Source organism: Macaca fascicularis, chromosome X, assembly GCF_037993035.2.
Source record: "Macaca fascicularis isolate 582-1 chromosome X, T2T-MFA8v1.1".
Classification (NCBI taxonomy): domain Eukaryota; kingdom Metazoa; phylum Chordata; class Mammalia; order Primates; family Cercopithecidae; genus Macaca; species Macaca fascicularis.
The window spans coordinates 31,225,104-31,250,463 of NC_088395.1; the positions used below are offsets into that span (position 1 = coordinate 31,225,104).

The 25,360-nt window shown below is 39.8% G+C and overlaps 1 protein-coding gene across 21 annotated transcripts in view; it reads right to left on the bottom strand.

The window, feature by feature from the left end:
• Positions 1-25,360, bottom strand: part of DMD (dystrophin) — a 2,153,717-nt gene that overhangs the window by 68,873 nt on the left and 2,059,484 nt on the right. For all 21 annotated transcript variants that reach the window (XM_015443662.3, XM_065538825.1, XM_065538826.1 and 18 more), the window contains 2 exons: positions 25,204-25,289; positions 22,550-22,707 (listed from right to left, as the gene is read on the bottom strand). In XM_015443662.3, coding sequence (XP_015299148.3) covers positions 22,550-22,707; positions 25,204-25,289 — 244 coding nt within the window. The remainder of the gene's footprint in view (positions 1-22,549; positions 22,708-25,203; positions 25,290-25,360) is intronic.

Here is a 25,360-nt window from a genome sequence, read left to right on the forward strand (position 1 = left end):
GAGAAGGTCAAATTAATTAAAGAAATACTGCACATTATATCTGCATCTTAAAATTCTTAGTACACGTGAACATATTAAAAGCTGAGAAGGTCATCAGTAAAGAAACATGTTAATCAGCTCTGGAATCGTCCCAGATTCTGAGAATGAGAGAGAGAGTGAGAGAGAGAGTGAGAGTGAGAGCGAGAGAGAGAGAGAGAGAGAGAGAGAGAGAGAGAGAGAGAGAGAAAACACGCAAGAAAGAGTGACTGCTGAAGGGGCGATTTAATAACAGTTTTCAATTACGTGAATGGCTCTCACATAGGGGCCTGTGACCAGCTGTTCAATCTCTCCACTGAGGACAGAACAAGAAGAAACAGACGTAAGCAGCATGAAGAATTTAGGCTGTAGCTCATACGGAAGAATTTCCTGATGCTGAAAGTTGTTAAAGCATTAGTGTGAATTACCAAGGGAGGCTGTAGAATGTTCTTCTACTCTTTCAGAATACTATAGATTCTTCTGTGCTTAAATGTTGAACATTCTGAAATTTCTGTCTAGCCCCTAAGATGCAAGATCCATTATTTTGGCTCTTTTAAAACTGCTCACCTATGCCAACTGACAGCACTGAAGACAAGGTATGGGGATTCACATTCTCACTCTGTTTCAATCTTTCATTTTTATGACAAACTATTCTATATCCTAGTGGTATATTGCCTCTCCTTTTGTCTGGCGATAAAGAAGGAAAGAATTAAAAACCAGGCAAGCTTCTGTAAAGACCTAACAGAACTAGAATTAAACCCAGCTAAAATTACATTTCGATCATTCTAGAAAAAAATATATAGGGATAGACTGGAATAGCAGGAAGTTATTAAGGTCAAAAGATAAGTATGATGGCATTCATTGGACTGAGATAATCTTTGTAAGTACCATTATTTGTTGAGATACATAAAAGTCTCAGATATATTTCCCTCTCAGTATCAAGGGTGACCCTGTCCTCATCCCTAAACACCAGTTTCAAGCCATCCTAGCAAAATCTCTTGGAAAGGTCATTTAGCCCTGGGTTTTGTTTTGTTTGTTGGCTTTGTTTTGTTTTGCTTTTGCTGTTGTTTTGGCAGTAACTCCATTTTCCCCTTCTATGTCATGCACACACAAAAAGCAAAGCTATCACAGCTCCTTCCATTGTGACAGTCACAGTTTGGAATTATGTTGGGTTTCTCCTCTTTTTCTGTTGGTCTTCACCTGTCAGCAACTATCCATAACATAAAGGCTGGGGGAAGGAATCAGTTGTCATTACTATTGCTCTGTTACAACACATTGGAGGGTGGCTTCATACAAATGTCACCTTTATGCAAATATAACAAAGTATAAAGACAGTTAAAGAATTCTCAATATCTGGAATTTCTAGCAAAGGGATCTAACTATCAATATAATAAGTTCAAAGGGCATTACATGGCAAGTGTGGAGGTAGGAGAGTTGCCAGGGTTCCGAGTAACTTTTGGATTTCTTTGATGTTGTGCTTTCCATAAATCCTTGGACACTGAAGGGCTAACTGGCTGCCAGGAGGTCCACCTGAATACTCATTTTTCTCTCAAGGTAATAACACTAATTCATGGCTACAGAAGAAATGCAATTAAGTATTTCTCAGCAAGCCCTGAATCCCAGCTACCATAAACATATACGTTGTATTTTTAAGAGAAGGCAATTGACATTTCAATTGTGAGGTTCGTGAAAACCATGTGAATAGTTAATAAACTACAGTAATTAGTACAGTTGTCCCTCAGTATATGCTAGGGGTTGCTTCCTGGTCCCCCGCAGCCCCACTCCCACGGGACTCTTGAGATACAGCAAAATCCATGCATACTGAAGTCCCACAGTAGGCCCAGCTGAACCCATATCCGCAGGTTTCGCATCTCTTGAATACTGTATTTTTGATATGCATTTGGTCGAAAACAATCCAGTTATAAGTGGACCCACACATAAGTGGACCCACACAGTTCAAACCTGTAGTTTTCAAGGGTCAACTCTATATAGAGAAGTAAACATTAGGCAAGAGACTGTGCCCAGTAATTCTCAGATAACAAGAAACTACCATCCTGGAAACAATACATAACGAGACCTCATTAATTTCTTTCCAAATTGCAGATTAAAGACAGGAACTATACTTCTGGACTCTGTTAAAATCTGCTGAATTGAACAGTGGGTGGGAATTCGGCTGCAATGTGATCACAAGAAATAAAAGGAAGATTATAAAATCTGTATGAAGTCAGAATTTTAAAAACCTGCCTAGTCATCCTGAAGAGCAAAAACATAAACTTATAAAGATTTTGTAAAGAGTAGAAGACAAAATAAGTTACTTTCTCAAACTGTCCAAAATTTACTTTATAGATTAAAGTAAATGTCCTTGTGTTGGTTTCTCTGTGATGGTATCACACATAAAAGGCTAACAGACTTCATCTGGACTTAGAAGGTACGTGTAGAATGATCTGGCTTAAAATATAGGTATACACAAAATTCACACTTGGGACCCTTGAAAGGAACTACACAGGCAGATAGCTTTTCTCTAGGTCAGTGGTTCTCAACCGGAAATGATGCCATACCCCAGAGGAAATATAACAATGTTTGGAGTGTCAACCAAAAACATCAGAGAAAAACATCTCCAAATATGTTGAATTTATTTCTGATTTAGAAATGAGGATTACAACCCAAGATGCATTTGAAGAGGAGACGACAGAGGGAAACTTTTACTGGTAAAAGCAGAAGTTTACATAAGCTGCTTGGAAACATAGTTCATTGGTTTCAGATGCTCAACGCCAGAACTGGTGTCAGTTTATTAGTGGAGATGCCATTACTGGGCAGATGTTCTTTTGAGAGCATCTTATGTGCACTGCTGCAGTCCTAACAAAGGAATTTCTTGTGGGGCGACTTTAGAAAGTCCTTGAGACAGTCTTTATCTCAGGCATGTAACCATGAACCCTCCTCCTTTCATTCTCTCCTGGTTCTAGTTAGTTTGGGACTGACAAAAAGTGATTTCATCCTGCTATCTTTTACGGGAGACAGGGAGACATTTTTGGTTGTCACAACTGGCGGGGGGTGAGGGGGTGCGTTGAGGTGGTGCTACTAGCATTTAGTAGATAGAGGCCAGGATTCTGCTAAACAGCAGTACACAGAGCAGCTTCCCACAACATAAAACTAGAATGATTCAGGCCAAAGCATCAGTAGCACCAAGGTTGAGAAACCCTGCCCCAATGTTAACATCTTACATAACCATATGGTTCATTTGTCAAAACTAAGAAATCAACATTGACTCATCACTATTCACTAAACACAGACTTCCCTGAGAGTCCTGCAGGGCATTTAATAAGCCGGCAACTATCCTCTACAACACAGAAATTGGGAGGCTATGATGGGCCTATTCAACTGCCAAAATGCCACACTGTTTCATAAACTGAGGGTAGAGAGAACAAAAAGGAAATTAAAAGCCCCAAACTAGAAGTCACAAGGAAACATGCTAAAATTCTAGACTCAGATTTGAAATCAAGTTGCTTCTCAAACTGACAACTCTATGCAGTGTATTCCAGGATAAACAGTTGCAGAAATTTATTTATTTCATCATGGGAAATAATGATCCCAAGCAAGGTAAAGCAGGTCTGTATGTGTGTGTATACATGTGTGTGTGTGTTTTGATTTTACTTAGTAGAGGTCATAACCATTTAGAGAAAAAATAAGAACTAAATATACAAATATTAAATACCTACATATCCATAAATAGAATTTCTAAACATTTTTATTTATGGAAAACATTGTGGGCAAACCACAGATTTTTAAAAAGGGTAATCTCTCCTTTGTGGCTCATATGGTTTGGCTGTGTCCCCACCCAAATCTCATCTTGAATTATGACTCCCACGATTCCCACATGTCATGGGAGGAGCCTGGTGGGAGGTGATTGACTTATGGGGGTTGGTCTTTCCTGCGCTGTTCTCGTGATAGTGAATGAGTCTCACGCTATCTGATGGTTTTAAAAACGGGAGTTTCTCTGCACAAGCTCTTTTTTTGCCTGCTGCCATCCACGTAAGTTGTGACTTGCTCCTCCTTGCCTTCTGCCATGATTGTGAGACCTCCCCAGCCATGTGGAACTGTAAGTCCAGTAACCCTCTGTCTTTTGTAAATTGCCCAGTCTCAGGTATGTCTTTATCAGCAGCATGAAAATGGACTAATACAGTGGCCATTTTCATTTGCTATTTTCATTAGTAAAATGTTCCCTTCATAAATCCAAAAAATCATTTCAATGTCATTGGCATTAATTAATTAATAGGTAATTAATTAATTAATAGGTAATGGCATCAATAGCTGACAACTCAACTTTTCTGTCCCTTGTTATAAAAAGCCTTAGCATTTGGAAAGATTTGCTGAATTTAAATTGATAAAAACTGTTTTTGGAATTACAGTCTGTACACAAAGATTTATAACTACAAGGAAAATGGTTAGTCAGGGTCAGACAGTATAGGACAGGCAGTCCCTGACTGTTCCCTGATCTGTTATTACAATTTCTTTAACAACCTCGAAATCTACCAAGGGCATCAGTGGAATATTTTACATAAGAGACAAGTCTGCACCAGCAAAGAACATAAAAGGAGGAACAAGAACAAGTTGTAAAGAATATTAATGACTCTTCTTCCAAACAATCCCAATTTTTATGAAAATCAAATGAGTGATAAAAAAAAACTCTATAAAACTATACAAAACCCGCAAGTAACAAATAAAACAGAAGGAAGGTGACATTTTGATCCTCTTAGACACAAGATACTTGTGTTTTACCTTTGAGTTACTGAGGAAACTATAGTGTAGGGACACAAGGGATCATTTATATGAGGTTCTATGCAATGGTTTTTCACGTCTTGCTCTTAGTGTGTGTTTCTATTCAGAGAACAGTTGGTCTCATGTGACATGCCACACTCTATGTACTACAACACTGTTTTCTATATCTTATAGCTCTGTTACAAGAGTTGTTACCCAGAAGATCAGGTAAGACTTTGCTGATCATGGCCAAGCTTTGAAATAAGTACAATAATCCATTTCCATTTCCCTTTCTGCCTTTATAACATTTAGCATAGAATCAAAGAAACTTAGGTATAAGTAACTTTTGAGATAACCTGTTTTAACTTTATGTTACAGATAAGAAAAGGCCCAAAGAGGTTAAGGAAACAGCTTAAGATTATCTATGATTTTAATACTGAAATATATATGCTTAAAATAGTCTTAAAAAGACAGGACAAAAGTGATTTCCTATGGGAAAAAGCAGGGTGATCCCCAAAATCTTCCGAATCTTTAATTTGTTTGAAAGTACTTGAGTCTGAGCTAAGTAAGCAAGACCCACTTAGGAAAATGTCCAGGTACTAAATCTTCAACTGAATTATATGCCAATAACATGGCTGCGAGAGCCAATGGAAGGTGCAAGTGAATACCCCACAACACTGATAAATGCATACTTATATCTCGTCTGAACACCTCCTTTCCCCCTTCTTTTCAGCATTACACATCCCTCATACCATTAGATGCTACAGCACATATGAGCTACCTGGACTGACAGGTGCAGGTCCATATATATTGAAGTGGCAAAAAAGAAAAAAAGAAACAAAACTCTATGAGCTTCTCAAATCAGCACAGTTTTCATGTTACACGTTTTAATTATGTCAATGTGTTGTTCCCATAAAACAGCTGGCTAATATGGAAATATATTTATTAGATATATGTTTATGTTGCTCTCTGGAGAAAGGACTTTCCATTCTATACACTGCCATTTTAAACGATTCCAAGACAAAAATAGTATCCAATGGCAGTTCAGTAAAGAGAGATATCATTCTTTGTACACTCAGAACCACCTTGGATGTCGACAGTGATATTCATGAATACACGGGGGAGAGGTAGAAGCTCTTCTTTACATAAGAAAATGGTCTAACACATGCAGAAAGAATGGTAGAATTAGGAAACCACTATTATGCAACCACCAATATAATAACTGAATTAGACACGGATCATCAATAAATGCTAAAACCATAGAGTGAAAGGTTAAGGAATGGATATTATAATATGTCAAAATATCCAAAAATTACTTTCTAATTACAAAGGGAAAAGGATATTTTACAAGGAAAGTATCTGGCAGACACCACCTTAACCTTCTTAGTGATACCAATAGGAACAAAATGTTATTTTGTCCCTCCACATTGTGATACAGTGGTAGGTACAGAGCATCATCTTACCGTCTTTTGGCCAAAAAATGTTAACATTAATTGAATCACAAGGGAACCATCAGAAAAGCCCAGAGTATGCGATATTCTTCAAGAAAACTGGCCTGAACTCTTAAAAAATGTAAACATCAGCCTGGCGTGGTGGCTCATACCTGTAACCCCAGTACTTTGGGAGGCTAAGGCAGGTGGATCGCCTGAGGTCAGGAGTTCAAGACCAGCCAGGCCAACATGGTGAAACCCCTTCTCTACTAAAAATACAAAAATTAGCTGGGTGTGGTGGTGCCTGCCTGTAATCATAGCTACTTGTGAGGCTGAGGTGGAGAGTCGCTTGAACTCGGGAGGCAGAGGTTGCAGTGAGCTGAGATCGCGCCACTGCACTCCAGCCTGGGTGACACAGTGAGAATCTGTCCCCCACTTAAAAAGTCAGTGTCATTAAAGGAAAAAAAAAATGCTGGGAGACTGTTCAAAACTAAATGAAGGTACAGAGACATGACAGACAAAAACCTTGACTAGATGCTGGAAGAAAACAGTGGCTATAAGGAATAATTCTGGGGCACTAGGGAAATTTCAGTGTGGACTGCATATCAGATGGTATTACTGGATTGCTGTTAAATTTGTGTGTAATGATAGCACTGCAGTTATGTTAGAGAATGTCCTTTAAGAAAATGGTGTATGGGGGGGGGGGGGCGGAGCAAGATGGCCGAATAGGAACAGCTCCAGTCTCCAACTCCCAGCGCGAGCGACACAGAAGACCGGTGATTTCTGCATTTTCAACTGAGGTACTGGGTTCATCTCACTGGGGAGTGCCGGACGATCGGTGCTGGTCAGCTGCTGCAGCCGGACCAGCGAGAGCTGAAGCAGGGCGAGGCATTGCCTCACCTGGGAAGCGCAAGGGGGAAGGGAATCCCTTTTCCTAGCCAGGGGAACTGAGACACACAACACCTGGAAAATCGGGTAACTCCCACCCCAATACTGCGCTTTAAGCAATCAGGCACACCAGGAGATCATATCCCACACCTGGCCAGGAAGGTCCCACGCCCACGGAGCCTCCCTCATTGCTAGCACAGCAGTCTGTGATCTACCGGCAAGGCAGCAGTGAGGCTGGGGGAGGGGCGCCCGCCATTGCTGAGGCTTAAGTAGGTAAACAAAGCTGCTGGGAAGCTCGAACTGGGTGGAGCTCACAGCAGCTCAAGGAAATCTGCCTGTCTCTGTAGACTCCACCTCTGGGAACAGGGCACAGTAAAACAATAACAAACACAGCAGAAGCCTCTGCAGACGCAAATGACTCTGTCTGACAGCTTTGAAGAGAGCAGTGGATCTCCCAACACGGAGGCTGAGATCTGAGAAGGGACAGACTCCCTGCTCAAGTGGGTCCCTGACCCCTGAGTAGCCTAACTGGGAGACATCCCCCACTAGGGGCAGTCTGACACCCCACACCTCACAGGGTGGAGTACACCCTTGAGAGGAAGCTTCCAAAGCAAGAATCAGACAGGTACACTTGCTGTTCAGAAATATTCTATCTTCTGCAGCCTCTGCTGCTGATACCCAGGCAAACAGGGTCTGGAGTGGACCTCAAGCAATCTCCAACAGACCTACAGCTGAGGGTCCTGACTGTTAGAAGGAAAACTATCAAACAGGAAGGACACCTACACCAAAACCCCATCAGTACATCACCATCATCAAAGACCAGAGGCAGATAAAACCACAAAGATGGGGAAAAAGCAGGGCAGAAAAGCTGGAAATTCAAAAAATAAGAGTGCATCTCCCCCGGCAAAGGAGCGCAGCTCATCGCCAGCAACGGATCAAAGCTGGACGGAGAATGACTTTGACGAGATGAGAGAAGAAGGCTTCAGTCCATCAAATTTCTCAGAGCTAAAGGAGGAATTACGTACCCAGCGTAAAGAAACTAAAAATCTTGAAAAAAAAGTGGAAGAATTGATGGCTAGAGTAATTAATGCAGAGAAGGTCCTAAACGAAATGAAAGAGATGAAAACCATGACACGAGAAATACGTGACAAATGCACAAGCTTCAGTAACCGACTCGATCAACTGGAAGAAAGAGTATCAGCGATTGAGGATCAAATGAATGAAATGAGAAGAGAAACCAAAAGAAAAAAGAAGAAAAAGAAATGAACAAAGCCTGCAAGAAGTATGGGATTATGTAAAAAGACCAAATCTACGTCTGATTGGGGTGCCTGAAAGTGAGGGGGAAAATGGAACCAAGTTGGAAAACACTCTTCAGGATATCATCCAGGAGAACTTCCCCAACCTAGTAGGGCAGGCCAACATTCAAATCCAGGAAATACAGAGAACGCCACAAAGATACTCCTCGAGAAGAGCAACTCCAAGACACATAATTGCCAGATTCACCAAAGTTGAAATGAAGGAAAAAATCTTAAGGGCAGCCAGAGAGAAAGGTCGGGTTACCCACAAAGGGAAGCCCATCAGACTAACAGCAGATCTCTCGGCAGAAACTCTACAAGCCAGAAGAGAGTGGGGGCCAATATTCAACATTCTTAAAGAAAAGAATTTTCAACCCAGAATTTCATATCCAGCCAAACTAAGTTTCATAAGTGAAGGAGAAATAAAATCCTTTACAGATAAGCAAATGCTTAGAGATTTTGTCACCACTAGGCCTGCCTTACAAGAGACCCTGAAGGAAGCACTAAACATGGAAAGGAACAACCGGTACCAGCCATTGCAAAAACATGCCAAAATGTAAAGACCATCGAGGCTAGGAAGAAACTGCATCAACTAACGAGCAAAATAACCAGTTAATATCATAATGGCAGGATCAAGTTCACACATAACAATCTTAACCTTAAATGTAAATGGACTAAATGCTCCAATTAAAAGACACAGACTGGCAAACTGGATAAAGAGTCAAGACCCATCAGTCTGCTGTATTCAGGAGACCCATCTCACACGCAGAGACATACATAGGCTCAAAATAAAGGGATGGAGGAAGATTTACCAAGCAAATGGAGACCAAAAAAAAGCAGGGGTTGCAATACTAGTCTCTGATAAAACAGACTTTAAACCATCAAAGATCAAAAGAGACAAAGAAGGCCATTACATAATGCTAAAGGGATCAATTCAACAGGAAGAGCTAACTATCCTAAATATATATGCACCCAATACAGGAGCACCCAGATTCATCAAGCAAGTCCTTAGAGACTTACAAAGAGACTTAGACTCCCATACAATAATAATGGGAGACTTCAACACTCCACTGTCAACATTAGACAGATCAACGAGACAGAAAGTTAACAAGGATATCCAGGAATTGAACTCATCTCTGCAGCAAGCAGACCTAATAGACATCTATAGAACTCTCCACCCCAAATCAACAGAATATACATTCTTCTCAGCACCACATCGTACTTACTCCAAAATCGACCACGTAATTGGAAGTAAAGCACTCCTCAGCAAATGTACAAGAACAGAAATTATAACAAACTGTCTCTCAGACCACAGTGCAATCAAACTAGAACTCAGGACTAAGAAACTCAATCAAAACCGCTCAACTACATGGAAACTGAACAACCTGCTCCTGAATGACTACTGGGTACATAACGAAATGAAGGCAGAAATAAAGATGTTCTTTGAAACCAATGAGAACAAAGATACAACATACCAGAATCTCTGGGACACATTTAAAGCAGTGTGTAGAGGGAAATTTATAGCACTAAATGCCCACAAGAGAAAGCAGGAAAGATCTAAAATTGACACTCTAACATCGCAATTAAAAGAACTAGAGAAGCAAGAGCAAACACATTCGAAAGCTAGCAGAAGGCAAGAAATAACTAAGATCAGAGCAGAACTGAAGGAGATAGAGACACAAAAAACTCTCCAAAAAATCAATGAATCCAGGAGTTGGTTTTTTGAAAAGATCAACAAAATTGACAGACCACTAGCAAGACTAATAAAGAAGAAAAGAGAGAAGAATCAAATCGACGCAATTAAAAATGATAAAGGGGATATCACCACCGACCCCACAGAAATACAAACTACCATCAGAGAATACTATAAACACCTCTACGCAAATAAACTGGAAAATCTAGAAGAAATGGATAATTTCCTGGACACTTACACTCTTCCAAGACTAAACCAGGAAGAAGTTGAATCCCTGAATAGACCAATAGCAGGCTCTGAAATTGAGGCAATAATTAATAGCCTACCAACCAAAAAAAGTCCAGGACCAGATGGATTCACAGCTGAATTCTACCAGAGGTACAAGGAGGAGTTGGTACCATTCCTTCTGAAACTATTCCAATCAATAGAAAAAGAGGGAATCCTCCCTAACTCATTTTATGAGGCCAACATCATCCTGATACCAAAGCCTGGCAGAGACACAACAAAAAAAGAGAATTTTAGACCAATATCCCTGATGAACATCGATGCAAAAATCCTCAATAAAATACTGGCAAACCGGATTCAGCAACACATCAAAAAGCTTATCCACCATGATCAAGGGGGCTTCATCCCTGGGATGCAAGGCTGGTTCAACATTCGCAAATCAATAAACATAATCCAGCATATAAACAGAACCAAAGACAAGAACCACATGATTATCTCAATAGATGCAGAAAAGGCTTTTGACAAAATTCAACAGCCCTTCATGCTAAAAACGCTCAATAAATTCGGTATTGATGGAACGTACCTCAAAATAATAAGAGCTATTTATGACAAACCCACAGCCAATATCATACTGAATGGGCAAAAACTGGAAAAATTCCCTTTGAAAACTGGCACAAGACAGGGATGCCCTCTCTCACCACTCCTATTCAACATAGTGTTGGAAGTTCTGGCTAGGGCAATTAGGCAAGAGAAAGAAATCAAGGGTATTCAGTTAGGAAAAGAAGAAGTCAAAGTGTCCCTGTTTGCAGATGACATGATTGTATATTTAGAAAACCCCATTGTCTCAGCCCAAAATCTCCTTAAGCTGATAAGCAACTTCAGCAAAGTCTCAGGATACAAAATTAATGTGCAAAAATCACAAGCATTCTTATACACCAGTAACAGACAAACAGAGAGCCAAATCAGGAATGAACTTCCATTCACAATTGCTTTAAAGAGAATAAAATACCTAGGAATCCAACTTACAAGGGATGTAAAGGACCTCTTCAAGGAGAACTACAAACCACTGCTCAGTGAAATCAAAGAGGACACAAACAAATGGAAGAACATACCATGCTCATGGATAGGAAGAATCAATATCGTGAAAATGGCCATACTGCCCAAGGTAATTTATAGATTCAATGCCATCCCCATCAAGCTACCAACGAGTTTCTTCACAGAATTGGAAAAACTGCTTTAAAGTTCATATGGAACCAAAAAAGAGCCCGCATCTCCAAGACAATCCTAAGTCAAAAGAACAAAGCTGGAGGCATCACGCTACCTGACTTCAAACTATACTACAAGGCTACAGTAACCAAAACAGCATGGTACTGGTACCAAAACAGAGATATACACCAATGGAACAGAACAGAGCCCTCAGAAATAATACCACACATCTACAGCCATCTGATCTTTGACAAACCTGAGAGAAACAAGAAATGGGGAAAGGATTCCCTATTTAATAAATGGTGCTGGGAAAATTGGCTAGCCATAAGTAGAAAGCTGAAACTGGATCCTTTCCTTACTCCTTATACGAAAATTAATTCAAGATGGATTAGAGACTTAAATGTTAGACCTAATACCATAAAAATCCTAGAGGAAAACCTAGGTAGTACCATTCAGGACATAGGCATGGGCAAAGACTTCATGTCTAAAACACCAAAAGCAACGGCAGCAAAAGCCAAAATTGACAAATGGGATCTCATTAAACTAAAGAGCTTCTGCACAACAAAAGAAACTACCATCAGAGTGAACAGGCAACCTACAGAATGGGAGAAAATGTTTGCAATCTACTCATCTGACAAAGGGCTAATATCCAGAACCTACAAAGAACTCAAACAAATTTACAAGAAAAACACAAACAACCCCATCAAAAAGTGGGCAAAGGATATGAACAGACATTTCTCAAAAGAAGACATTCATACAGCCAACAGACACATGAAAAAATGCTCATCATCACTGGCCATCAGAGAAATGCAAATCAAAACCACAATGAGATACCATCCCACACCAGTTAGAATGGCAATCATTAAAAAGTCAGGAAACAACAGGTGCTGGAGAGGATGTGGAGAAATAGGAACACTTTTACACTGTTGGTGGGATTGTAAACTAGTTCAACCATTATGGAAAACAGTATGGCGATTCCTCAACGATCTAGAACTAGATGTACCATATGACCCAGCCATCCCATTACTGGGTATATACCCAAAGGATTATAAATTATGCTGCTATAAAGACACATGCACACGTATGTTTATTGCAGCACTATTCACAATAGCAAAGACTTGGAATCAACCCAAATGTCCATCAGTGACAGATTGGATTAAGAAAATGTGGCACATATACACCATGGAATACTATGCAGCCAAAAAAAAGGATGAGTTTGTGTCCTTTGTAGGGACATGGATGCAGCTGGAAACCATCATTCTTAGCAAACTATCACAAGAACAGAAAACCAAACACCGCATGTTCTCACTCATAGGTGGGAACTGAACAATGAGATCACTTGGACTCAGGAAGGGGAACATCACACACGGGGCCTATCATGGGGAGGGGGGAGGGGGGAGGGATTGCATTGGGAGTTATACCTGATGTAAATGACGAGTTGAGGGGTGCAGCACACCAACATGGCACAAGTATACATATGTAACAAACCTGCACGTTATGCACATGTACCCTACAACTTAAAGTATAATAATAATAAATAAATTAAAAAAAAATAATCATTAGTAAAAGAAAAAAAAAAAAAAGAAAATGGTGTATGGGGAAGTGTTAAGGGGTTTATGTTGTGATGCTCCTTTACTTTTAAATGGCATGGGGGAAAATGTGTTTGTGTGTATATGTACACAGACAGACACATACATAAACAGAGCTGAGAGGGTAGAAGAGGTAAGTAGAGCAAAAAGCAACCATGGATTGTACAGATGTCTGATACAGATGAGTGTTCCTTAGACTATCCTTTCAATTCTTCTTTGTGCTTGAAACGTTTCCAAAATAAAACATTTGTTGGAAACCATTATTTCTCCCAAGTCACTCCCTTCACGGGAAGGGGTTGTGGGCAAGGCAGGAGGGTGGGCAAGAGTGATTTTAGTAACTGTGAAAGGGACAGGGCAATGGTATTAATGTCAATAGTAATGAGTGTGAAAAGTTCCCCAGGATTCGTTTTCTCTAAAAATACAAACCTAACGCAAAATTGATTTCCTTCCTGTCCTTGTCATGGTTCTTAAAGCATCTCCTCATCTACTCTGCCTAGATGTGCTTTTCCTAGATCCCTAAATGTGAATCTCCAGCCATGAAAATGAGTTTAAGAGTCCCCACATGTACAGAATTTTTTCTTGTTTAAAGTAAGGATTGAGAGGTCAAGAGTTGTCTTTGTGCGACAAGAAGAAGCAAAAGGCTTCCCATAACTACCGTCTTGGGTAGAAATCGAGTATTTTATTTAAAGTTCTGAAGATAATGAGCAGGTAGGAGGCCAGCAGTCACTGCTCTAAATATTAATCAGGACTCTGAATCACCCATTAAAGATAAAATCAGCCCAAACAATAACACATGGTGATTATCCACTCTTCATTTCCACGTTCAAGGACAACTGTCCTGACCTCAGGCTCTCCATTCCACCTGACTAATAAACCAATTAACACCATGGCCCCAGGGAACATATGCACAATTTCAAATCTATGCAAATCCCTAAGTATACTCAACAGTATTAATTTATGCTACAGAGTTCTAATTTAACAGGAAAGTTAAATTAGAAAAGTTTCACATATACATGGTAAAGCACATATATCTGTCTATAGGTACCATGGAATATACTTTCCCAAGTGTGGTTCAGGACACATTATGTAAAAGAACAAGATATAAAGTTACCTCTTCCACCACTGCCTCCTACAATCCTTTAAAATCCAGTTCAGGAAAAGGCAAAATTAAAGGAACAGAAAACAGAGCTGTGGGACTTAGTGAGATTATAAGAAAGCATGGGGGAATTTTAGCGGGGAGGGGAGAGAAGGGGAAGAAGGGAAGGGAAGGGAAGGGGAGGGAAGGGAAGGGGAGGGAAGGGGAGGGGAGGGGAGGGGAGGGGAGGAGAGGGGAGGGAAGGGATGGGAAGGGAAGGGAAGGGAAAAGAGAAAAGAAAGAAGAAAGAGAAAGAAAAGGAAAGGAAAGGAAAGGAAGACAGGCAGGCAGGAAGGAAAAGACAGAGTGAGAGGAAGAAAGGAAGATTTGGTCATAACAATAAAGTGCTACTTTAGAAGGACGAAGATGGAAAACAAAATGACATATGCTTTTCCTTAGCAATAACTGTATGAATAAAACAGGTTTCAACTACAACACAAACATATCTTCAAATTTCTGGTGAAGAAACCATTACTCCACATAGAGAAGTTAATCAAACAAACCACTTAAACAGATCATCATAAAGCTTAACTCACGGTAGCTTATAATTTTTAAAAATAGCAATTGGAAATCAATATTAAACTTAAGACAATGCTGATAATACTCCGATAAGGGTCTTTTCTGAAAATTGCAGGAATTTTAACTAACTACTCATGAGCAGGCCTGGTAAGAGGTCGGTGATATCGCTCAGCTTTTCATGGCAGCCAGCTATCTGTGTGGAAGGCTGATTGGACTATTAGGGTCTACCTTCAATTCTGGGAAAGGCCACCTCTTTATAAATATCAAATTGTATTAACTCTTACTAATTACTTAGTTACTAGTGAGTATTCATCCGTCCAAAAGGGGTGTAAAAAGAATGTCTATGGAACCAAAGGGCCCACAGTCTGATTAATAAACAAAAAGCCAAAGGAAACCTAAGAGAAGTAGGGTTTTTAGGAGTTACTTTCAAGATGGAAAATGTATTAATAAAATGGAATTGGCCAGGTACGGTGGCTCACACCTGTAATCCCAGCACTTTGGGAGGCCAAGGTGGGCGGATCACAAGGTCAAGAGATCGAGACCATCCTGGCCAACATGGTGAAACCTCATCTCTATTAATAATACACAAATTAGCTGGGCATGGTGGCATGCGCCTGTAGTCCCAGCTACTTGAGAGACTGAGGCAGAGAATCACTTGAATCTGGGAGGCGGAGGTTGCAGTGATCCAAGATGGCACCACTGAACTCCAGCCTGGCAATAGAGTGAGACTCTATCTCAAAAAAGAAAAAAAAAAAAAAAAGTAATCAATTGGCCCGGGGAATGCTGTCTAAATCTAACCAGCCAAAAGTCTCCTGATAACGACATTTTAACATTTGCAGAGAAACAGAATCTCTAGAGTCTCTAAAATGCAATCCACAGATGATGTTTTGTTATAGATAAAAGAAATTGTTAACATTGGCAGGATATTTTCATGCCACAATACACTTTAGATAATCATAGCTAACATTCACTGGGCACCTTCTATGTATCCACCACAGCTCTTAAGTACTTTGCTTCTATTGGTTCATTTAATCCTCACAATCACCTCCAAGAGTTCAGGGGCCAGGAAGGTTAAGAAATGTGTCCATAGTCACACAACCAGCGAATAGCAGAGCTGACATTTGGACCCAGGCACAGTCTGGTTTCAAAGCCTATGCACTTAACCACTCTGCCAGCCACTACTCCAGGTATTCTGGAATGCTTTATCATTTATGTGTTAATGATCCTCCCACCTCAGTCTCCTGAGTACCTGGGACTACAGGGGCCCACCACCATGCATGGCAACAATAATACATTGTAGATTTCAAAATAACTAAAAGAGTGGAATTTGGAATGTTTCTAACACAGAGAAATACTTGTTCTCAACAGTTGAGACTGTAATTTATTCTCATTTTCATATCATTCTACATTATTACAACAACTGTGCATAGATGGTATTCAATTTTGTCATACGAATAGAGAAATTCAGAAGATAGATGGAAAAGCAACTTATTCATTTTGAATACTAAGTACAACAGGAGGCAGAAAACAGATGTAAAATAAAGATTTTGACACTCCAGCTTTCATAGGTGAAGCATATTGAATACAAAGTAGGTATACTTGACGCTATCTAAACAATAAAGTTCTTAACTTGTTTACAGAAGAAAATACTACAAAATCAAAATCACAAAAAGATATCTGCACTCTCATGTTCACTGCAGCATTGTTCACAATAGCCAAGATGCAGAATCAACCTAAGTGCTCATCAGTGGATGAATGCATAAAGAAAATGTGCTGTAAACACATAATGGAATATTATTCAGCCATAAAAAAGAATGAAATCCCATTATTTGCAGCAACATGTATGGAACCAGAAGACATTATGTTAAGTGAGATTAGCTACACACAGAAAGACAAGTATCCCATGTTCTCACTCATGTATGGTAACTAAAATAAATTGAACTCATGGAGGTAGAGTAAAATCATGACTACCAGAGTCTGGGAAAAGTAGTGAAGATTGGGAGATAAAGAAGGGATGGTTAATGGGTACAAAAATAATGGGTAAGAAGAAATATGATCTAGTGTTTGGTAGCACAATAAAGTCACTATAGTAGTCAATATATTTTTAAATCTTTTTACAGATAGGGTCTCACTATGCTGTCCATGTTGGAGTATAGTGGCTATTCACAGGTGCAATTGTTGTGCATTACAGCCTTGAACTCGTGGGCTCAAGTGATCCTCCCACCTTAGCCTCCTGAGGAGCTAGGGCTACAGGTGCATGCTACCATGCATGGCAACAATAATTTATTGTATATTTCAAAATAACTAAAAGAGTGGAATTGGAATGTTCCTAACAGAGAAATGATGAATGTTTGAGATGATGGACACCCCAATTACTCTGACTGTGTTACCCTACACACACTGTATGCTTGTATCAAAATGTCACACGTAACCCATAAATAAGTACTATTATGTGTCCATAATAGTTAAAAATAAAATATTTTAAAACATACTTTTTTACCTGTTAAATGACTGGCAGTACAGGTTTGTGAGATAATTCTTTGCGCTATGATGTTACAATGGCTACGATGTCACAAAGTAATACGAATTTTTCAGTTCCATTGTAATCTCTTCTTAAACTGATCTTATGGGACCACCATAGTATATATGGCCTGTCATTGACCAAAACGTCATTCTTCACCACATGACTGTATAAAGTTTTCCCACCTAAAAGTGATACTTGGTTTTATTTGAAGATAGACTAAATAGCTATGTTGGGATTAGAGTATTTTCAATCAAGATGTGTGTGTGCACGTATGTGGTTTGGAGAAAGGGTGTTTATTATTTATCTATCTCATTCTATTACAATCTAAAATTCATACAAGGGATCGCATTAACACATTAACACCATGTTATTTCAATCTCGTCTCTGAACTGGTTGAAGCCATAACATGATATAATTGTATGATGTAGACTAGATTCCTTGTGACACTGTGGGCCTGTTTCCTCATCTGAAAAAGGAGACATGCAGATAATCCTCAAGGTTCCTTCAGGCAGTCTATGTGACTCACTGCCAGGGCAGGCTTGGCCTTACTAAGGTCATAAACATCAATCTAATCTCTCAACAGGGCTGTTTCCATGGAATATGAGATAGGAACAAGCTGGCAATATATTAATTACAGCTGTATCTCTAAAACAAACTCGTTGCAAAACTTTACTTCTATCACTACCAAAATGAGTCAGTTTCCCAGTAAATGTGTTGACTGCAATATGCTATTAATGTGGAAACATATCCTGTTGCCTCATTTAGTATCTACAAAGATACCACTGTCAAAGCCATAAATTTATAGTGAATATTCCTTTTTCATATCCATGGATGTGACTTCATTTCCTGGCTTAATGGATAATTCCTTGGAAGACCTATAGTGATTTTTAAATAAGCAGAATTTTTCACTTAGACCTGATGGGTGATTTCCTTTTCTAAGTGGCTAGTGGGGGCGGGGGATATGAGAAAACCTTTAATAAATAATCCAGAGAGTGTGGCACAGAAAAACTTCTTGCCAATACTGGGCCCTTGTCTGAATCAGAAGATTCAGTACCTTTCTAACTGTACCAGCTTGAAAAAAAGTAAGGTTTCCAGTTGGCGACAAGAAATCAAAGGAAATGAAATCTGAGATGCAAGGAATGCATTTGTAGGATAAACAAGTACTTTGTTACCGTTTACCTCAGGCTGGTAGAAATAGTGGCCTTTGAGCACAAGCTTGCTGAAGGAGCCAGCCCAGCCCTATTCTCAAGGTCCTAGGCTTCAAACAAAGGGCAGAGGACATTTTCACTCCTGTTATCTTTCCCTACAGCAAACATTGTATTTTTATGCACGTTGCACGATGAAAGGCAAGGTGACCGCCAGTGCACCTGGCCAAGGAAAAGCATGCCAGGGTCAGGACGTGGATTCCTAAGTATTTACAATGGATCCATTCGACCTGACTGCAAATTGCTACAAAGCTGAGAGGCTCCCCAAATCTAAGTAATGTAAGCCTCACCATTCATACAGAATTTACTAGCATCTGACTAGAAATACTCAATTTGCCAATACTTCAAACTCATTCTTCCTCCCCCTCAAGGTCCCCTGTCTTGTTATACCTTTTCTTATTCTATCCAGGACTCAGGAAAAGTAGCTGTTGTTTGGCCTCGGGAAGCTGGAGAGCAGAAGTATCAGAAACTACATATTTGGGAATGAGGTGATAAATGTGGCGGTGGGCATACTGGACTAGGAATCAAACTCTTCCACCAGCTGAGGGACTTTAAGGGCACAGATAAATTATTCATCCACTTAAACAATAATAAAAGCAAAATCTCCAAAGCCTGACTATTCTGTTCCCCTCAAGGACTTGGTGAGGATTAAATGAGAGAATTCATGTGAACAAAGTTTTGTTAGGAGCAATGGTAACAATATTATTTATAAGCATAATAGGTACAAGTGGTAAGGAGAAGCTGTTTCATGATAGTGAAAGCAAACTATGGGTGGTTATGAAACCAGATTAGGAAAGGTCTGAGAGTTAAATAGGGAAATTAGGATTTGTTCAGTAGAGAACACAAGGATACTGATATTTTCAAGGATGGCATCATATGGTGAATGCTTTTCTCTAAAACCAGTAATGAGGGCAATAAGACCAATGAAAAGGACTGGAGTGTGGAGTGGAGGCTTGCTAGGAAGCCAGTGCAATGATGAGAAGGCCTGGAAACAATGTAAGGATGGCAATGGAAAGCAATCAAACAAAACATGTTTCTTTCCCTAAAAAAAGAGGCAGCACTTTACTAATTTTTTTTTCTAATTATAAATGTTCAAAGAAGAAAACTCAGAAAATAAAAATAGTACAGAGAAAATCAAAAGCCACCTGTTACCACCATTCATATCTTGACTGATTTCCCCCCCCAGTCTCATAGAAAACATTTCAAGGTTGGATGCTGTGGCTCACACCTGTACTCCCAGCATTTTGGGAGGCTGAGGTGGGTGGACAGCTTGAGCACAAGATCTTGAGAGCAGCTTAGGCAACATGGCTAGAGACCCTGTCTACACACACACACACAGACCAAAAAATTGCCAGGCGTGGTGGTCCATGCCTGTAGTCCCAGCTACTCAGGAGGCTTAGCTGGGAGGATCACTTGAGCCCAGTGGTCAAGGCTGCAATGAGCCATGATTGTGCCACTGCACTCCAGCCTGGGTGATGAAGTTAAACCCCTTCTCAAAACAAAACAAAACAAAACAAAACACATTTCACATTTCAAAGAGCTTGGAGACTGACTGGCCAACCAGGAGGCATTCAATAAATATGCAAGGATGGATTGAATTCAAAGCTTTGATACTGAGAATACAGAGTTGTTATTACAGAGACAGAAATGTAACCAAACCAGAGACACGGGCTTAGGGGAGTAGGAGGTTATCCAGCACAAGGATGCAGAAGGCAGAAATGGAATAAGTTGGTCTCCTGATAAGGGGGGCAGCCCAGGCAAAGCAGAGCTTCTGTTTGGCCAGCCCTTATCCTGACAACCAAATTCAAGAGGGCCAGAGGCTGCAGTGAGGATGGTGGTGGCTTCCTGATGAGTCAGTACTCGGGGTGACAGAAAACAAAGGCTCCAGCGGGCCCGGAATAGAGCCTAGTTTACTTTGCAGCAGGGACCATCACTGAACCTTACCTTTAACCCAAGTCACAATACACACACATATGTTTATATATCCCTATATATGAACATGTGTGTGTGCTTCACTAGAACTGAAAAAGTAACTGAGACTTGACTAAAGGTGAAAAATGATTAGGACCTGTAATCCCAGCACTTTGGGAGGTGGATTGCTTGAGATCAGGAGTTTGAGCCCAGCCTGGCCAACATGGTGAAGCCCTGTTTCTATAAAAAATTAGCCAGGCATGGTGGCAGGTGCCCTGTAATCCCAGCTACTCAGGAGGCTGAGGCATGAGAATCACTTGAACCAGGGAGGCAGAGGTTGCAGCGAGCCGAGATCACGCCATTGCACTCCAGCCTTGGTGACAGAGTGAGACTCTGTCTCAAAAAAAAAAAAAAAAAAAAAAAACCAAAAGATTAGGAAATAACTCATGTTTATGGCAAGTTGTTTTATAATTGGATTTTAAAAAATCAAAATGAATCTAGATTGCTTGTGGCCATTAATATTCATTGTATGAAAGTTACTTGTGTCTACATTTTGATGATTGATTGGATTGATCATCTATCTGCATTTTGGAAGGTTTGGGTATGAGGAAGAAAAGATATTTATTTCTCCACATGTATTTTACATTTACAGCTATTTGCCATAATTGTGGCAAAATAATTCAAACAGTATATCCCACTTTACATACGTGAACTTATTATGTGTGCATCCGGTAAATGTGTCCAACTAACTATTAAATAAATACTCAAACTGCTTTAAACACCTAAATATTCACAGTGTTTTGCCCAGGAAGCCTTCTATAGTTTCATCCTAGTCTGTGGTCAAAGACTTCAGATACAACCCAGTTAGCTCTACAGCTAGTTCTATTTTGTAAATCTCAGCCATTGTTAATAGAATTAGAATGGATCGAGAAACCCTACATAAGAAAAACAGCTCTTAGCACTTGAAAAAATAAATAAATAAATAAGAACACCGTGAATAATGTGATACTGAAAGTATCTTACTCCTTCAATACTGATAGCATTACAATTAGAACAACTTTTGAAGCAAGGACACAAAAAAGGTTTGTATTCTTTTGTCTGGCAATCACACGCCTGAGAATTAATCCTATAAAGAAAGCTTCAAAGATAAAAGCTAAATGATAAGGATGTTCATTGTAGCACTATTTACCTAATAAAAATTAGAGGCCAGGTGTGGTGGCTCACGCCTACAATCCGAGCACTTTGGGAGGCCGAGGCAGGTGGATCACCTGAGGTCAGGAGTTTGAGACCAGCCTGGCCAACCTGGTGAAACCCCGTCTCTACTAAAAATACAAAAATTAGCCGGGCGTGGTGGTGGGCACCTGCAATCCCAGCTACTCAGGAGGCTGAGGCAGGAGAATCACTTGAACCCGGGAGGTGGAGGTTGCAGCGAGCAGAGATCGCACCACTGCACTCCAGCCTGTGTGACAGAGCGAGACTCCATCTCAAAAAAGAAAAAAAAAAAAAAAAACAGAGAAAAAAAAATTAGAGCAATGTGAATGTCTATCAGTGGAGTGCTCAGGCATTTGGGAAGAAGAGGGTGTTTCTGGGGCACTGACTATGACAGAGAAAAAGCAATGGGACAGGATAGGAAATAGAATGGACAAGAGTGTGTTCAGTTAGTGATGGACATTAGCAGAGTACACACTTCTAGACTTTGGAATAATAAGGGAATGTCAAAGCTACAAAGGACATTTTTTAAAAAAGGATAGCTGTGCTAACAATTTACCAACATCCATTGAAAGGAGGCTATAATGACAGAATTAGAGAAAGGACTCAGAGACTAAGAGACTCGTCTACAAAGGCCATTTTCTTATATACATAGGATTTCTGTGGCTAGAGACTTATTTCCTCCCTTGCTGAACTTCTTCCCTTCCAGCACCTCAGTAACTGTGGGGTCCCTGCTGCAGATGGAGATTTCTTTTCCTTCCTCAGCACTGTCTTCTTTCCCAAAACCTAGAGTTCCAGAAGCTGCTTACTATAGAGGTTCCAAATATCCCAAATCCCACACCTACTGCCTACTGAAGAGCTAATATGAGAAACTGAAGCTCTGTGGGTTTTTTAATTAATTTCTAAAATATGAACGAATACATATGTTACCTAGAAGGTGAAAAACTTACAAATTGGAAGCAGCTCCGGACACTTGGCTCAATGTTACTGCCCCCAAAGGATGCAACTTCACCCAATTGTCTTGGAATTTGGATAGAATCATGCAGCAGGAGACCCAGCCTGCGCTGGTCACAAAATCCTGTTGAACTTGACACTTGCTTGAAAAGGTCTACAAAGGAAGAAGAAAATTGCAACAGTCAAAACACAGCACCCATGGATGCCAGCAGAAACTGACGTCCAACTCAATTCCAGTAGCAATTCTCAAGAGTAGCCAATATTTCCACAGAGTGGGGTTACTTCTAATTTGTGCTAATCTGGACATTTATTATTTTTATGAATCAAGTTAATGATCACTGTATATATATGAAGTGTGATAACTTTTACATAAACTATGTCACTGCAAGAAGCACAAGCTTACATGTACCCTTGACACTTAAATTTCTTCTAAGCCAGAACACAATCCTTGGGAATTACTATATATAGGATGTAACTACATCAAAAAATAAGTGTTTTAGCATTAAGAGACATATAACTGGCCCAAAACACCACCCTCTTTGGATACCAGAGATTCAAAAATGTACCACAATTGGGACTTCTTTATGGAGTCATAAGATCACTGAGCTTCCAGTCCATCATGTGTGTGTTCCCACAGGATACTGTGCATAGTTTGTTGTTGTTGTTGTTGTTGTTGATGTTTGCGATGGAGTCTTGCTGTGTCACCCAGGCTGGAGTGCAGTGGCGCAATCTCTGCTCACCGCAACCTCTGCCTCCTGGGTTCAAGCCATTCTCCTGCCTCAGCCTCCTGAGTAGCTGGGATTACAGGCACATGCCATCACGCCCAGCTAATTTTTGTATTTTTAGTAGAGACGGGGTTTCACCATGTTGGCCAGGCCGGGGTTTCACCATGATGGCCAGGCTGGTCTTGAACTCCTGACCTCAAGTGATTCACCTACCTCGGCCTCCCTAAGTGCTGGAATTACAGGCGTGAGCTACTGCGCCTGGCTGCATATTTCTAATTAATAGCTCATATCACGTTATGCTGACATTGATTTAATATGTGTCTATCTTTTTTGGCAGGAGAATTATATCCCCTTGAGGGAAGGAACCATATCTTGGTCAGTTGTGTGCCAGAAGTATCTAGAGTAGACTAGCAGTACCCGGTGGAGAGTAGGTGCCCAATATATGTAACAGAATGAATGAACATACCGAATGCTTGCAATGTTATGTTTTGTTCTCAGATATAAAAATTTAATCATACCTTATATTCACCTAGAAGTTGCCCCTTCAAAAAAAGTAAATCCAAGAAAGCTTTCTGTACCCATAAGCACACTTTAAACTCTAGGAAATTAAATGCTTTAACAAGATACCTAAGATGACATTAAAAATTGAGATTGTATGAACAGCTTTTTATCTTCTCTCCGATACACATACCTAGATGTTTATGTTCAAAGTTATGAGTTATTTTCAAACATCTCATTTTGAATTTAATATTTTTGTTTCACCAACCTAAAACCATGTTCCTTCTTAGTAGTTATTTGAAACACCAGCTCAAAGCTTCCTCAATTATTCACTTTAATATTATATTTACAATGTGCTGTTACTATACCATATATACAGTAGATTAAAACCTAATCTATAATAAGTAACTACAATGTTTAAAGGAGAAAAGCACACAGATATCCCATCTTATCCAAAATACATTTTAGCATGGTTAATAAAAGCTGTTCAGTTATTTTTCTTTGGTTCTCAGGATGAGAAAACTCAAGCGGATACTACATAAAAGTGAGAGTCAAAATGGTTTGTGTATTTTGTGGCTTACTCCTGAAGGAGAAATGATCAGGAGGACACAGAGTGGCTTTTATCTCCTGCCTGTCCTGAAGCTCAGCACATCTCCTCACATGTGTGGCTAGGCCTTAGGGGAAGAGAGAAAAGACCAGCTAGGCCGGGTTTGTTTAATATTCCTACTGGAAAGATTGCTTATAAGTATTTCAAGGCGAAAACCAAGTGCAGCCTTTCACAATAGGAATGGATGGTCACTTGGTCATCTGAACCATCACTCCTCTAGCATTTGCTTTTAATTTGGTTTTAAAATTTTTAAGCAGAAGAACCCAATGCGTAATCAAAAGGAAATTCTGTAGGGTGGTACGTATCTACCCTTTAAGAAACAGCAAGCTATCTGTCTCCCAAATAATAAAATGTTAGTCATGTCACGGAATTGAATGTATCAGTACAACTTGCAGTAAGATGATTATAAAATAAACAATGTTTCTTGAACATGAATGTCACATAGTATTCTTTAAATAAGAATCCAAAGACTAGACAAGTGCAGGGATTAAATCTTCACACTTATTTTTCCGACTTATAGAAAGAGGTTAGAAAATCAGACTTTATCCCCTAGGAACATGTGTTTTATTCAGACACAGTCAGTGTAATGTAAAATAATACTTGGACTGGCAACACTAATCCTCATTCTCTATTTAAATGCCTGCAATTTAATGTTTGACAAGGAATGGCACAAACCAAATTTTATGACACTCTAAAAGCAGTTCTACATCTTACATGAGGAACCTGCTGTCAAATAAGAACAGTCTGTCATGTCCCATCTAGAACTAGGGTAATTAGCCAACATTAATAAAAGAATACAGCGTTAGTATACACGACTTACATCTGTACTTGTCTTCCAAATGTGCTTTACACAGGGAAATGATGCCAGTTTTAAAAGACAGGACACGGATCCTCCCTGTTCGTCCCCTATTATGAAGAATCAAACCAGAAAACAATTACTGACACTTTCCTAGAGGGTGAACACTTCCACTTAAGCA